We start from the raw sequence: 16123 nt of genomic DNA, 5'->3' as shown, positions 1-16123 counted from the left end.
GCATTTTGGACTTAATATGAATTAAAATGAATAAGTACAACATAAATTTAAAATAAGACATAATTTGGTTAAGGGCCTAGACTCGACAAGGTGGACTCGGACCCAACAGTACCTGGACAACTGGCCCCACTGGCTGTATTCTAATCTTATACCCCAGTACTCAATGTTTCAATTATGTCTGTGGTTCATTTTTACCATAACATACAGCACAATACATAATGTCATGGAGCTCATATTTAACAGTGATGCTGATGTTGAAAACGTTATGTGTATTCATCAGTGGATCAGAGCCCTTTCTTTTCAGCATTTTTTAAACAAGCTGGGTAAATTAATATCATAGCATACTGTGTTTTCCTTAATTCCGTATAAAAATTCAATTCAAAGAAATTACACACACAAAGGTGCAATTCCGCAAACGTTTTATTTATTCTTTCATTTTTATTTTATTTTTGTGTCCCAGTTTTGATATTAGCTCATAAAAATATAATTTAGAAAAATATATTTGACATTTTAGCCTACACTGTAAATTATGTAGTCTACAAATTACAACAATACTATAACTCCTTTACATAATTGACTAAAAAGATTTTGCTTGCCTTTTAATAAAATGCTAATAAAACCATGTCAGTTTCATATGTTTTGAATTGCCATAAAAATCGTTCCGCTATTGACATTTTACAGTCATCCTTTGATCACTCAGTTCTCGGCTCATTGAGAATCAAATCAAGCATGCTCGAAGGAGTCGACTCGTGATTCAGTTTAGCCAGTGAACGGGAGCAGCTCAAAGTCAAGACCAGGGGTGCGTTTCCCAAAAGCATCGTTAGCTAAATATGGTAGCAAGTTCTATTGAACTCTAATGGTAACGACGGAACTTGCGACCATAGTTGCTTTTGGTGAACAAATCTTTTAAAGTTTTGTGAACCAATTCAATTCACAAAGATCCGACTCAAAAGAATGATTCGATGCCGAATCGTACGTCGGTACTAGGTAGGCAGCTCGCTGTGTTTTGAATCGCAGCCAGTGTCTGAGCATGTGCTGTTACTGCTGCAGTGGAGTAAAATATGTCAGTCATCACCGGACAGCGGCGAGAGGACAGAGAGAGCCGGCTACAGATGTACTCTGAGGGGCAACCGGTGCAACGATTTTCTGTTTAACACCAAAATGAGGCCCGGCTCTACATCTACAGCAGCGGCAGAATAATAAGGTTAGTCTCGCCGGCTTTTAGGATGTTTCATTAGAGCCAATCGAGTTTCCTGCATGGGTTAATAGGGTTATCCCACAATTTACACGAGCTCGAGTCAGAGTAAACCGGTGCACCTCTCTGACTGTTTACGTTACTCGCCCGCCAGCTCGCTGTTTTACGGACAGTTATCTCCCAAATATGCGAACTAGGAAGTCAACGCTGCCGTCTCCATCGCGCATTTGATCCTAAACGCGTTAATTTGCGCTCAAATCTGTAATTACGAAGGAACTTGCTTAAGTTTGACCATTTGCAATGTTGCATCGGTCTATATCGTTTCTGTGTTGTCCGATACAAAGACGACAGGAAACTTTATTTAACGACCGTCCTGCTATAAATCGCACTGTTAGACGGTGTGCAGTTGTGTCTGCGCAGGCGACGCAGCGCTGCAGTGGTCGGTTGTCATGGAGGCCTGCGCTGCGCATCCGACCGGAGCAGCTCTCACGACTGCGGTATATTCAGGCTCAGACGAAAAACCCTCATATTTACATAGCCCAAACAATTTGTATTATTATGAACTTGTCAGGTGATAAATCAATTATATTTGACGACACTTCAGAAACAGACAGTATTTTGAGTTCAAATTCTTCACACGTATTGGGTCACTGTCTATAAACAGACCTTTGGCACTGGCTTCTCACTTCTTCCATCTCAGTCACCCAGTATACAATCAGGTTAAGCGTATATAAACACGACACGTGCCCTTTAAGAGGTCGTTCCGGGATAGTTTGGAATTACTTCGGATGGGTCAATATTTACTATGCTGACTCTGTCCTCATATTTCATACCGCTAAGCTGAAGCCTCACTTACATCAGCAGCATCAGATCAAAGACACTCAAAGCTTACTTGATTAAAACTGGGGATTTGGTGTTTAGTGTGGCAGATCAGCTCCACTGCACTCCACACAGATGCACTTGCCCACATCTCAGTCTTGCTTCTCAAAATAAGACGTGTAATTATGTTAAATGTCGGTTTGTCATTACTTTATTCTTCAGAGATGGCTTGCCATGTCGGTCTTTTTTAACATCACTGTGGCTTGGTGCTGTCATGTGACTAACCCTCTCAATTAAGGCTCAGAAGTTGTTAATCTCTTGGCGCTGACCCGTATGTTAGCAGTCTGGAGGGTCTGGGACATACTTGTGGTCCTTTCAGGGGAACAAACTGAAAGGATAAGCTCTTGGGCTGCTTCATAATCACTTGAAGTAAAAAGTATATAAGAGGACTGACTGCAGAGCGGGACTGGGTGGTCCTGATCCACCTAATCATGAGCTTGGCCCACCGAATTAAACTACCGTGATATCGGTAGCACTCAGTGTTATTTTAGAATTACTTATATAGCCTACGTATTATAGTAGCTATTTATTATTATTCTTCAATTCATTTTTATTTTTTATATTTTCTGTTTTCATTTTTATTTTAGTATTTAGTAATCTAATTAAGCTTAAATTAATTTTATTTCAGCTAGTTTCCAATGCAGCATTTCTAATGTTTTTTTTTTATTATTATTTTATTTAACTTTTCCATTTGATATTTTATTTTATTTAAATGTTTTTTTTTTTTTTTTTTTTTTAAATTGCGAGAACTATTTTTAATAGTTTTAGTTCCCAATAACAATACTGGTAGCACTACAATTCTTTTTCATCTGAAATTATTTGACAAAATTATTGTATTTAATTATTGTGTATATATATATCTACAATACATTTTCCGCCCTCCAAAAGTCCCTGTTTTTAATTAAACTTTTAATTTTTATTATTTTAATCATTTAATATAAATAACGCTGGGGAAGATTATATGTGTGGTAATAGACCAATATATTGGGCAAAATTAGGCCATTTTAAGATTGTTGAAATTTGCATTTTGTAATAAATATAAGTATTTATTGTTGACAAATTCACTTGTGTCTCTCTCTCTCTGCCTTTGAAAAACACATATAAATTAACTAATAATTATGTGACTGTTATTATTTAGCCACTCCTTATTACTAACAAGTTTCAGCTACTGTTTTGCATATTTCTTAATCTGTGTCTCATTAACGCTGATGAGCGAAACTCAGGATGAATTGTCCGCCTCATGCTGGAGAATATAATGAAACTGGTTCTGCCTCTGTCATGAAACATGATCATCCTTTAACAGCCCTGAGGAGGCTTATCAGCACTTCTTGTACCTGATGACAAGAATGAAGGCTGTGTGCAGGCTGGAGCCAAGGTGATGTCTAGAGTAACTGAGCTGTGTGAGTTATTGATCCATTGCCATTTACATTTGCGCAGAGTGGAGTGAACTCATGGCAAGAGACCAGAGCGCTCATCAGTCACCTCTAGAAATAGCGTTAATAAGAATGCATCGGAGCAGGTCATTCCAGTGCGTCAAAGAAGGACGTTATAGTATATTGTCCCTGCCATTGATGTGCCTTTGTTCTCTTGGCAGGTGTGTGCTTGATATTGACAAAAGAAGGACAGTTAAAAAAAAACCCACAACACCTTGGATAGTGTAGCCTTTATTATGTCTGAAATTCCTATAGTACTGAAATAGGCACTTAAAGGGACAGTTCACCAAAAAATATGGAACACAAAAGGAGATATTTCGTACAATGTTCAAGCTGCTCATCTCGCTGTGTGCTTCTTAAGTGAATCGTTATTATGAAAGTGAAAGTGACGTGACATGTGGCCAAGTATGGTGACCCATACTCGGAATTCGTGCTCTGCATTTAACCCATCCAAAGTGCACACGCACAGCAGTGAACACACACACAGCAGTGAACACACACACAGCAGTGAACACACACACAGCAGTGAACACACACACACACACACGGAGCAGTGGGCAGCCATTTATGCTGCGGCGCCCGGGGAGCAGTTGGGGGTTCGGTGCCTTGCTCAAGGGAGAGAGCGCTGGACATTCACTCCCCCAAACTACAATCCCTGCCGGACCTGAGAATCGAACCTACAACCTTTATGTTTTTATTAATGTTTTAGATTTTATTTTCAGTTCACAATTTTGTGATTTTTATTTATTTTTATTTCTGCATAGCTTTATATTTACATATTTCAGTTTTAGTAATTTTAGTACTTTCAATTACCAGAAATGATTTTTTGAATATTTAAAAAAATATTAAATCTCACTAACCTTCTCTTTTTAAAGTTATATTCAATTTTACAACTACTTCATTGCATGACCAGTTTTTATCAGAATATGTAAGAATAAATGTAAGTTTCACATTTCTGCTTTTGAATCCTCCAAATATTGCATTTGATTGTAAGTGCCTCACTGTGCCTTTCAGCTTTTTAAAAAAGAAAATGAGAGATGAATCTGCTGTTCCTGTTTGTAGTAATCAACCTAATGCCATGAATGCCTGCAATTGAGCATCATTTGCTGAAACAACTTGAAAATGTTCCACGTATTTGGACTAACATGTTAAATTGTGACACTATTTCATGCCATGTTGTGGTTCAAAATAAAAACAAGTAAAAAAAATCCACTTATTTACATTTAGCACACATATCTGAACTTCCATTTCATGTACTTTGCCCTTACTAATAGACAAATTCTTCAACCAATTCCTCTTTTTATTTGCACATAACACAGGGATTCCCTGACGGTTAGACAGAAACAGTTCTTATCATCCAATGTCACATAAACCAGCCATTCTGCTTTGATGCTGCTCTGTGCAGCTGAGCTTGCGTGTCTGTGTGTGTATAGTGATGACCAGGCTGTCAGCAGAGACTGGTCTGTTCAGGTTGCTGAGAAGGTCAATAGAGGTTTGACAGGAGGGGATCAATAGCAATGCTGACTGCAAGGCCAGTAAACGGGTAACATGTAAACACCGTACCAAGCATTGGGCTCTGTACCAGACAACTCTTAATACAAGGTTGCCCGGATGACTGAGTACTTGTGTCTTCTATTGTGGCTCAAGAGCTGCCTTATCTCAATGCATAGATTTAATATTTCATAATGGCTTTTCCATTAGAGTGCAGAATATCAGCCTTTTAGCAATGTGTGCTACACTCTCATGGAGTTATTCACTGATAAAACCTTTGGAGTTTCCAAGTATGAAATGCTATTTTTATTGAGTGTTATTTATAACACCTACAATTTCTTTTTGGTTTTGTTTTAAAATAACAATATACAAAACAATGTCTATTAAAACAATATTGTTTAAATGACACAAAAAAGTAAAAACAATAATGTAATCAGAAATGGAAACAGTAGGAACAGTAAGATAAATGATTAATCAAAAGGGACACTGAATACTTTTACATTGTTACAAAATCTGAAAAAAAAGTAATAAATGGTATTCTTTCTTTATATTCATCAAAGAATCCTGAAAAATAAATGCATCATACTATCTACAAAAATCATAATCAGGACAACTGTTTTCAACATAATAAGAAATGTTAAGCAGCAAATCAGCATATTAAAATGCATTCTGAAAGATCACGTGACACTGAAGGACTGAAGACTGGAGTAATGATGCTGGAAGCTTTGCCATCACAGGATTAAAATGCATTTTAAAAATAATGAAATATTTATAAAAATCTTAAAATATGAAAACAGTTTGTTTAAATTGTAATCGTATTTCATATGTGTTCTGTATTTATGATCAAAGAAATTAGCCTTTGTAACTATAAGATACTTGTGTCATGAACATACAAACAGAATTTATTTTAGTATATATATATATATATATATATATACATATACATAGACATATATATGTCTGTCATATATATAGTGCCTTGCAAAAGTATTCATATAATTTTTTTCATGTTTTATGTTGCTGCCTTATGTTATACCGATTTAAATAATTTTTTTCCACAGCAATCTACACTCCATACACCATAATGACAAAGCAAAAACAAAATTGTCACAACTTCGTAAATTTATTAAAAAATAAAAAACTCAAATAAGTGCATTGCATAAGTATTCATACCCTTAACTAAAGCACCTTTACAGTCTCAAGTCTTTTTTTGTTTGATGTGACAAGCTTTTCTCATCAGCATTTGGCAACTATCTGCCACTCTTCTCAAGGTCTGTCAGGTTGGATGAGGGCAGATGCACATTTTCAGGTTTCTCCAGAAATATTTGACTGGGTTAAATCCCAGGCTGTGGCTGGGCCACTCAAGGACATTCACAGAGTATGAGCCACTCTTACTGTGTGCTTAGGGTCATTGTCCTGTTGGAAGGTAAACCTTCTGCCCATCTGAAGTTCTGAATGCAATATTTTCAAAATGTATACTGTATGTCAATGTTCCCTCCATTTTTTTTTCTTGCTGAGCAAAACTTTTCTTTATTGGGTGGACATTTCGGACACCTGAAAATAATTCTTTATACCAGACCTGTACACACACAAAAGTATGTAACTTTTAACTTTAATTTTCTATTTGATTTGACCCTTGATGTAACTAAATGACGTACATTTTAGGTTACCTGAGAAAACACAGGGGTTAAAGCAAAAGAAAAAAATCCTGTGCCTGAACTTTTTTCTGGGGTTGGGGCAGTGCGGTGCGGTGCACATGCAAAGCATGAAATGACTGGCAACTTTAACATTTCAAAGGATACTATAGCAAAGTTATTGCTTTCCTTATTCAAACTGATTTTTTTCATGAACCTATGGTTGACCTGAAGAACTAAAGCTATATCATACACTTGGAAAATTAGGAGCTATATCACCGCTTATCGACACTAGGGGTGTGACAATACACTTAGCTCACGAGATGAGACAAAATACAGACACTTGGCTAGAATGAGACAATATTTTAATACTATTTTAAAGATATTTTCAATATTTTTCTTTTAAATACAAAAAGTAAAACATTGCAGTTGTATTTTTTAATATTTTAACTAATCTAGGGCTGTAACTAATGATTATTTTGGTAATCAAGTAATCTACTGATTATTTTGACAATTGAGTAATCTGATATTTTTTAGTAACACAAATAGACCTAAGTTAAAACCAGGCTTTAGTATGACTATTTATATATAAACTAACGATGAGGCAATAATAATTGGCTCAAATAAAAGATCAAAACCAAGTAATTACATAGTTTTATTAAACCACACTGTTCAAATACATAATGTAATATGCCTATACATAATATGAACATAACCAACTTAAAGGGATACTCCACCCGTGTGTGTGTGTGTGTGTGTGTGTGTGTGTATGTATGTATGTATGTATGTATGTATGTATGTATGTATGTTAGTGCTGTCAAATGATTAATCACGATTAATCGCATCCAAAATAAGTTTTTGTTTACATAACATATGAGTATGTACTGTGTAGATTTATGTATATATAAATACAAACACATGCATGTATTTAAGAAAAATATGTTATATGTAATATATTTATATATAAAATAAAATATATAAATGTATACATGTAAATATTTTCAAAATATATACTGTATGTGTGTGTGTATTTATATATACATAATAAATAAATGTGTGTATATATATGTATACGTAGCAAGGTGGGTTTTTTCTTGTTTGTTTGTTTGCTTATTTTGTTTTATAATAAATAAAAAGAAAAGAAGTACATAGAACAGAAAAAGAATAGACAATGCTAGTGTTAGAAAGTCATTATTTATAATAAATAAAAAAAAATAAGTAGAAAGAATAGAGAATGTTAGTGTTAGAGGCTCTTTTTTCTTTATAAATAAAACAAGTAATTAGAATAGAAATAGAATAGAGAGTGCAAATGTTAGACGGTCACGTTTTTTTAATAATAAAAAAACAGATAAAATTAGAATTAGCATTAGAATAGAAAGTGCTTGAGTTAGAGGGTCAAATAAAGATGGAAGAGATTCTTGAAAATATTCAGGACTCAGCTGCTTGGACTGAGTTGGACAGGTCATTCCACTAGGAGGGAACAGTTAATGTAAAAGTCCTTGAAAGTTTTATCATAGGTAGAATTTAAAATGTTTCAATACAAGCATTTCAGATTCAGTTAAATGTAATTTATGCAATATTTCAAAGTAAACCTTGAATAGACTATCAGATTCCCTTTTTCAATTAACAATTAATATGGGGGTTTTCATTGGCATTTATTGAGACACCTCCTGTATCCATTACTATGCAATAGGGCTGTATATGCCTTTATAGTGTGTTCTTGCTATTGTTAAGGAACTGAGCTTTGCTTGTAGTACTAAATATTTCCCATCCCGTACTGGTTAGAATGTTAAGCATGCCCATGCAGGTCAGAAGATTTGGAGACGCTTGCAACACCAGACAATCTTTCTTTTGTGAAGACACCTTTGATGTGCGAGGCTTTTATCATATACACAGATTTTGTGAGATTAAAATTACAACACTTAGGAATTCTCATTCTTGGTGTTAGGTTAACCGAATTAGTATAATATTATACAATATTATAATTTTAAAAAACTCAATGGTATAATATAATGTGTATTACAAAATGTGTAAAAAACTGATTTAGTCTTGCACTGATAACTACAAATAAGCGCAATATATGATGGAATGTATTTCCCAATAGACTTATATTGTAAGCGTATTACTGGAAACTTATAAGTGTATTACATAGAAGCTTAACTTGTTTTGCACCTGTAACATTCCTTTAATACAAAGTTATTGCTCCACTCAATTTAACAGGACTGTATGTTTACATTATTTTTGTTTGTTTCATTTTAGTACATGAGTACTACATTAGCATTGGCATCGGCAGCAAAGCTCAGAAGTACCACTCTCTTTGGACCCTGACAGACGGTGTGAAGTGTGGACAGTGAGACTGCCAGACAGCAGGTTGGGTAAATCTGCAAATATTACTCTTTTTCATAATGTCCCTCTCTTGTTTGTTTCCCTCTCCATCCATTGAATCCTCAGTCTAGTTTAATCACAGTACAGGCTATATTAGTTTTTGTTTTTCAAATAAGACTAGCAGATCTATTTTAAATGCGATGGTGCACTTTGTAAAAGTTTGTATTCGATCTCAGGAGGTGTGAATTATAGAGTCACTTGATTCCCATGATGCCCTTGGAGCAACACACTTAACCTCCATGTGCTCCAGAATGACTGTCGCTACAATTAGCCTACAGTAAGCAGCTTTGGCTGAGAGAAACATCTGCTAAATGGCAAGTAACCAAAGTGTAATTGATAGGCCATAGTGAGATCACATTCACTTCTAATTAAGTTTCACACACATCTTCAGCAGCAGTTGAATATCAAAACAGTCATAATTGCCTTTGAATTGACCAGCCATCTCTACGGTTTCACTGTGATGTTAGTTGTACACAGATGAGCTGTTTTAGGACTTTAAGCTCTTCAGAGGCCCTCTGACATATGATACTGTATTTTAAGCTGTGTACAGTGTGTGTGTATGTACATGGATTTACAGCAAAGGACAGTTGAAAGTGTTTGTTGGCTCATGTAACTAGGATCAGTTATTTTTCGCTTATGTCTGTAAGTGACCCCCATTCATGAGTCCAGCTCATATGCTCCTTGAGATTATATGCTGTCATTTATTAAAAGTACATAGTAGATGCTTTTACTGTGTGTGTGTTGTCATGCAGCATTTGTATTTTGTTGGCTATGTTCGGTGTAGCATACTACTCTATTGATTTCTGCAATATATAAACTATCGTTGAAAAGTTTGGGGTTGGTACTATTTTTAATGTCTCTTATGCTCAATAAAGCATTTATTTGATCAAAAATAGCATAATGCATAACAGCATAACATGCTTTCTATTTTAATATATTTTAAAATATTTAAAAAAGTAGTTTATCTTGTGTTGGCAACCCCAGTTTTCAGCAGTCTTCAGTGTCACATGATCCTTCAGAAATCATTCTAATATGCTGATTTCTACTCAAGAAACATTTATTCTTATTATGAATGTTTAAAACAGAAGTGCTGTTTAATATTTTTGTGGAAACTGCACAGTTTTTTTTCTGTATATAAAATTCAAAACAGTATTTGTTTGCCATAGAAATCTTTTGTAACATTCTAAATGTATTTACTGTCTCTTTTGAACAAAAGTATCTCCTTGCCGAATAAAAGTATTAATTAAAAAATAAATACATTTTACTGACCCCCAAACATTTGAATGGTAGTGTAAATTGGGCACAACATTTTTTGTATGTATAAATTACCCAAATGGCCTACTATTTGGCCCAGATTTGCACCCTATGTGAAATACTGTATCCCAAAATGTAATGCACTCCATTTTCATGTAATAATTAAACTGGACGTAATATCAGCAGAATTTTAAACATTTTTTTTTACATTTCACAGCCAAAAGTTAAAGATGTTTTAGGATTTGATTAAAAAAAACAACAACAAAAAAAAACCCCAAACCAAACAAAAAATGATTTTTATTTCCCGATATAATAAATGTATGCCACTCACTAAATTTCAGAGGTCAAGTTTGACTGGTTAGCATGACCCCGTTAACCCTTTCTGCAACTTTCTCCATTGATGGCCATTCAAAAGTGTCCATGTTTTTTCACAAAATATGTTAGCAGTATATAAATAGGAAATATAACATTTTATTATGGCAGATATTTTACCAGTGGCCATTTTTGCAGGGCCCTTTAAAAAATGTATTTTTAAAGTTAATATTTTTTTAATGTTTTCATTTAATTTAGCATTATTGTGGTGTCATTAGCCACTTTTGAGCATCTCATGATATTATTTATTTCCCTATAGCTCCTAAACCATTAAAGGTGCCATAGAATGCATTGATACAGTATTTTTAAATTGTTCTCTGATATCTACACAGAAGGTATGTGGCTTAGGTAAGGGCAAAAAATCTCCAGAAACGATTTTACATTTTTAATCACGAGATTTACATATGAAGGAGGAAACTATGGTGTTTGAGGCTCACTGTATGTCATTTCCATGTACAGAACTGTTATTATTTAAATATGCCAGGGTAAAGACAGTTTTTCATTCTATGGCACCTTTAAGGCCTGTTCACACAAAGGACAATAACTGAAATCTCAAAAACGGCTAGATGACCTCGCGATTAAATTACATATTTCAAATCAGTAACAAAACCTGAAATGAACTGCCCCATGAATGCTCATGTTGTTTCTAATGCTCAAATAGCATTTAAAAAGCTTATTTTTGAGGCTGGACCAGCCAATGCGCATGTGTAGCTCCAACACGCTTATGACTGCGCACGCGCATCGGCTGATCCAGCCTCAGGTTTCTATGGGAACTGGAGCTTCTAACGGCTGCTGCAGTGACGCAATGACTTTACCAATCAACGATTGGCTCTTTCGTTTAGAAGGCGGGACCATCCTGCCATACTGCACGTTGCTCTTTCCCCCATTCATAAGTAGGAGTGAACCGTCTTTGTATTTCTATAATCTTTGCAATAACTATAAAGATAACGATAAAGATATAGTTCTAAAAATAGTTCTCAATATTAAAGAATAGCAGAGTCTACACCTCAGCTATAATGATAAAGACACAGAGAAACGATATCATTTGAATCACTTTCAGAACAATTATTTTCCAGCTGATGAATGATACAAACATTGACACCCAATCAGAATCCTTTCTGCTATAAGGAGCTCGAGAATTTAAAGCGGCAGACGAATGTGCGTTTGAATGAACAGACTGGTGTGGACGCTAATATCTATAGTTATCTTTATAGTTCTCATTCTCTGTGTGAACAGGCCTTTAGTCTAGATTTGCTGCTCAGGTAATTTGTCTCAAAAACAAAACCGTGCCCACAATCAAAGATACTATTGTTTTGAAAAACAGTAGGTAGCATACACTGTATATTGCATAGTATGCAAGTATTCCATTCAGAACATAGCCTCTGTTGCAGCGTATGCAGATTTGTAACACTTGTATTTTTTTTTTTTGACTTCTTGAAGCCTATTAACTCCACACATCAAAATAAAAGGAAGATGGTCAACATGGCAAACACAATGACCCCTGAGCCCCTTACAGCCCTCTCTCGGTGGTACTTGTATGCCATCCATGGTTACTTCTGTGAAGTCATGTTCACAGCCGCCTGGGAGTTTGTGGTGAACTGCAACTGGAAGTTTCCCGGTGTGACGAGCGTGTGGGCGCTCTTCATCTACGGAACCTGCATCCTGATTGTAGAGCGCATGTACCTTTGTCTACGAGACCGCTGCAACGTGCTGCTCCGCTGCATCATTTACACACTGTGGACATACCTGTGGGAGTTCGGCACGGGTTTGCTGCTACGACAGTTTGATGCCTGTCCATGGGACTACTCCGAGTTTAAATATAACTTCATGGGCCTGATCACGGCAGAGTACGCTGTGCCTTGGTTCTGTGCCTCCTTTATCGTAGAACGCCTAGTGATCCGCAACACGCTCCGGTTGCGTTTCGACGAGGTCGTCGATCCCGGCCAGCCTGAAGAACGGTCGGACAGAGTTGGTGGAGGACGAGGAGCCGAAGGGCAAAGAGCACGAGGGGCCAGAGCAGGGGCCACCAGCGCAAACGGCTACGTGAAGGTGGATTGAGGATGTTGTCAACCTATCCCCATCTCAAAGCTCTCGTCACCCATGATTCTCTCCGCACATCTCTCAATCTCTCTCCCACCTGCTTCCAGGGAAAGAGTCGCTCGGACACAGCTGGCGCAGCTCCAACAGAGACAGTCGCACAACTGTGAGAAACTTTCTGATTTATCATCCAGCTGGCGTTCTTCGCTCTTGTGGAGGGACGTTCATTTGCCACCTCAGTGCTCAATGTTTACTACCCTTGCTTTGGGCGAGTAGCCGTTAAGTTAAAGGTTTGTCTGTAGGAGTGGCACCTGATGGCAAAATGAGAACTAACCCTCCACCTCTACCACCATACTGTACCTCCCAAACCAGTCCATCCACTCCGACACTCTGGGAGGGGACAAACAAAATTACTTGTGTTCCCTCATCCAAAAAAAACAACAGGAACCCAAACACATCACTTGTAGAGAGATATATATCAAGTGCTTTTATAAAAAGCAAGTCCTTCTAGATGAAAAACAGTGTGTATGATGTATATGTAATAGCAAAAGCAAATAACTGTTAGGATAGCTTACCTTTTATGTTAGTATGTTATTTATTAATATTTAAAATGTAGTTAAGAAATGTTGTCATAATATATTAAAAACACATTGTGTATATATAATGTATAACCTAAAGCAATGCCTTGCACTTCAATTTGGTGTTTTCTTACATTCTTCAAAAAATTCAGTGCTTGAACATGCATGAAATTTGTCTTCCAGGAGATGTTTTCATATTCAGACTGATCTTAGATGTTGTGTACAACTTATTTCCTCCTCTTTTTTTCTTGGTTTAGTTTTCTCATGAAGATGAAGACCCAAAGGACTACTGTATTGTTTTTACATATATAGAGGCCTGGTGCTCAGTACTGAAACCATAAAAACATCAGTTTCCTGTGTTTTCACTGGAGAGAATGAGTTGTTGTGGTAAATGTGTTGATGAACTGGTGCTAGATTCTCATCGAATTTTTTAAGGGATCTGATGACAGTCACAATAAAGGCATTTAGCATGTAGGTTCACTAACCTCAGGTACGTCAATGTTAATTATTTCAGCTCCGTCATATGCCATGAAGTAACCGATGAAGATTAAGAAAAATATTGTGGCAAATTATTTAAAATGCCAACATACTAATGCATGGCTACAATTTCAGGTTATGGATTTGCCAGAAAGTTTTATTGTATTGGTTATATTGTTCCTGACCAAACAAAAAATGTATTAAAGCCACACATTTTTGAATGAAATTCCTGTCCAATTTCCCCTCAATATTGTTGGTTTTACTTTTTTCTGTGTTTAGTCTCTCAATTTAATACAAAAGTTCCAATTACAATTTCAAATGTTATGTTCATAGCTTTGATAGTGTAGCTGTGCAGCTATTGTTCTGAAGTTCATTGTAATGTCAGTGTTTTGCACACCTGTCTCTTTGGTGTGCTAGATGATTGTCAAAGTTATAAATTTTAGATGTTTATCAAGAGCACTTTTCTGTTCCCTTGAAATTTTGCGTTCCTATTTGTAAGCGGTGCATTGCCATTGTTCTTGTATTGTAATCCCTCTCTAACATCATAATACAGATCAGGCCATATCAACAGATGCACGGTGGTGATGGAGATGGTCGTCAATGCCATGTCTGTTCACCTGTTTATACAGCCGTGCATTCAGGCAATCATAATGTGATATGCGGTAGGAATGCAATGTGTTATTTGAATTTGAAATGTTATTTAAGCAAATAACACCCTGCGACTCACACATACATGCATTTAACAGTTTTTTTTTTTCAGTTCATTAAAACAGTGATGGTTTTACATATAAATTCTCAATATTAAAAGACTTGTAAATGATCCTTCTCATCCAAGTAGAATCACGATTAAGAGACTGGGAGAAGATGGCCTGGCAGATGACCAAAGTGTGGCAGTGTTTATCAGTTTCTGCTTTTCTGAACACTCACCTATAGTAGTTAGTTGGATATTAGCATATCTTTCAGAAAAAAATGACACTTGACTGCAAATAATTAGTTTTTCTACAATAATCAATATAAAAGCTCACAACTCAAAGAAGATGTGGATAAATGTGGGGATTTCGAATCATCTCAGAGACTTAAATCTTTTGAATTGATCATCCAAATGGACTCGGATTCAATCACTGATTCAGTTCACTTGCATTATTAAACTTGTAGGAGAGCGATGTGTGTGTTTGTGTCTGAAATTGCCAACTATATCCTTTTATAGGGCACTATGTGTGGGTTAGGTGTCTGGAGGTAATGTCCTGAACCATATAGACATTGTGTGCTCGTTCAATCCCATAATGCACCACCTTAGTAACAAATGTAAAGCCATGCACTGTGAGCATCTCAGTTAAGATGGCATCTGCAGCACTTCAACACACTTGTGTCCGAATCCACTTGTTTTCATCCACTCATTCAGTGGACTATTAGTGGACAAAAGTATAGGGAAGAGTAAATGTTATAGGGGGCAATTTCAGATACAGCTGTTGTAAATCAGTTTTGAATTGTTCAGCCAACCGATTCATTAAAAAAACAGAGGCTATTTCTGAAATTGTTCCCTATACCTTTATGTAGTGTGCTCTTTGAAGAGACAGAAGTGTAGTGATGTCATCAAAACCATAGTTGGCATTATCAGGTGAGCTCATTCAATCCCATAATGCGCCACAATGAGTGTAGAACTGGTGTACACACAATCAACGAATTCCACACAGCCTTTTTGCACCCTTGAAGGGCATTTTGGGAAGGGGGCCTCATTTGTAGGGATATCCAAATAAAAGTGAACATGAATCCCTTCACGAAGGGCCCTTCCAGAAGTCCGTTAGTGAAGGGAACATATAGTCACTTCAAGGAAACAATTTTCATTTGTGATCACATGATCTTGGGAATGAGGGCAGGGGGTGAATTTGGTTACAGCCAGTTATTTCTATGGCTGTGTCTGAAATCGCCCTCAATAACATCCACTATGGTTTCGGACACCACTACAACTGTACCCTCGAATACTGCCCTGTTTAAAGGGCACTCAATCCCATAATGCACTGCAATAACGAGTATAGAACTGATGTACACTCGATGGCTAGCGAATACCCATAATGCACTGAGGGTTGTGTCGTTTTGATCCATTTTCCAAACCACTGGTCAAATGTGGTTACAGCATAATATCATACAGATATAAACTTAGTTTAAAAGGATTATAAAAGGGATAGTTCACCTAAAAATGAAAATTCATTAATTACTCACCCTCATGGCGTTCCAAACCTGTAAGAGCTTCGTTCATCTTTGGATCAAAAATATCTTAATTTGTGTTCTGAAGATGAACGATTTAGTATTTACAATATTATCAAAACTATTTACAAAGCCAAGCTTAAAGGGCAATCCAAAAACCAGTGTCAAACAGGCAAATGGGTC

General features: G+C 36.3%; 2 protein-coding genes across 3 annotated transcripts in view; one reads left to right on the top strand and one right to left on the bottom strand.

Moving 5' to 3' along the window:
* The window catches only part of LOC306850608 (dihydropyrimidinase-related protein 5-like), a 618334-nt gene that overhangs the window by 384239 nt on the left and 217972 nt on the right, over positions 1-16123 (bottom strand). The gene's annotated exons all lie outside the window — the stretch shown is intronic.
* LOC306850355 (transmembrane protein 229b) lies at positions 762-14190 on the top strand. 2 transcript variants are annotated; one of them, XM_079385934.1, is made up of 3 exons: positions 762-1204; positions 8892-9007; positions 12084-13958. In XM_079385934.1, exon 3 carries the CDS (start codon positions 12117-12119, stop codon positions 12699-12701), a length of 585 nt encoding a protein of 194 aa, XP_079242060.1. In that variant the 5' UTR covers positions 762-1204; positions 8892-9007; positions 12084-12116; the 3' UTR covers positions 12702-13958. The 2 variants fall into 2 exon arrangements, with proteins under 2 accessions (XP_079242060.1, XP_079242059.1); XM_079385933.1 differs by having other exon boundaries at positions 939-1204; positions 8892-9002; positions 12084-14190.

Source organism: Barbus barbus (genome assembly GCF_936440315.1).
Source record: "Barbus barbus genome assembly, chromosome: 30".
NCBI lineage: Eukaryota > Metazoa > Chordata > Actinopteri > Cypriniformes > Cyprinidae > Barbus > Barbus barbus.
The sequence above is the reverse complement of the archived record's forward strand: the minus strand, read 5'-3'. Positions and strand labels throughout refer to the sequence as shown.

What these genes read in the sequence shown, in the direction of transcription:
- LOC306850355 (XM_079385933.1), top strand. Translation starts at nt 12,117, where the DNA reads ATGGTCAACATGGCAAACACAATGACCCCTGAGCCCCTTACAGCCCTC.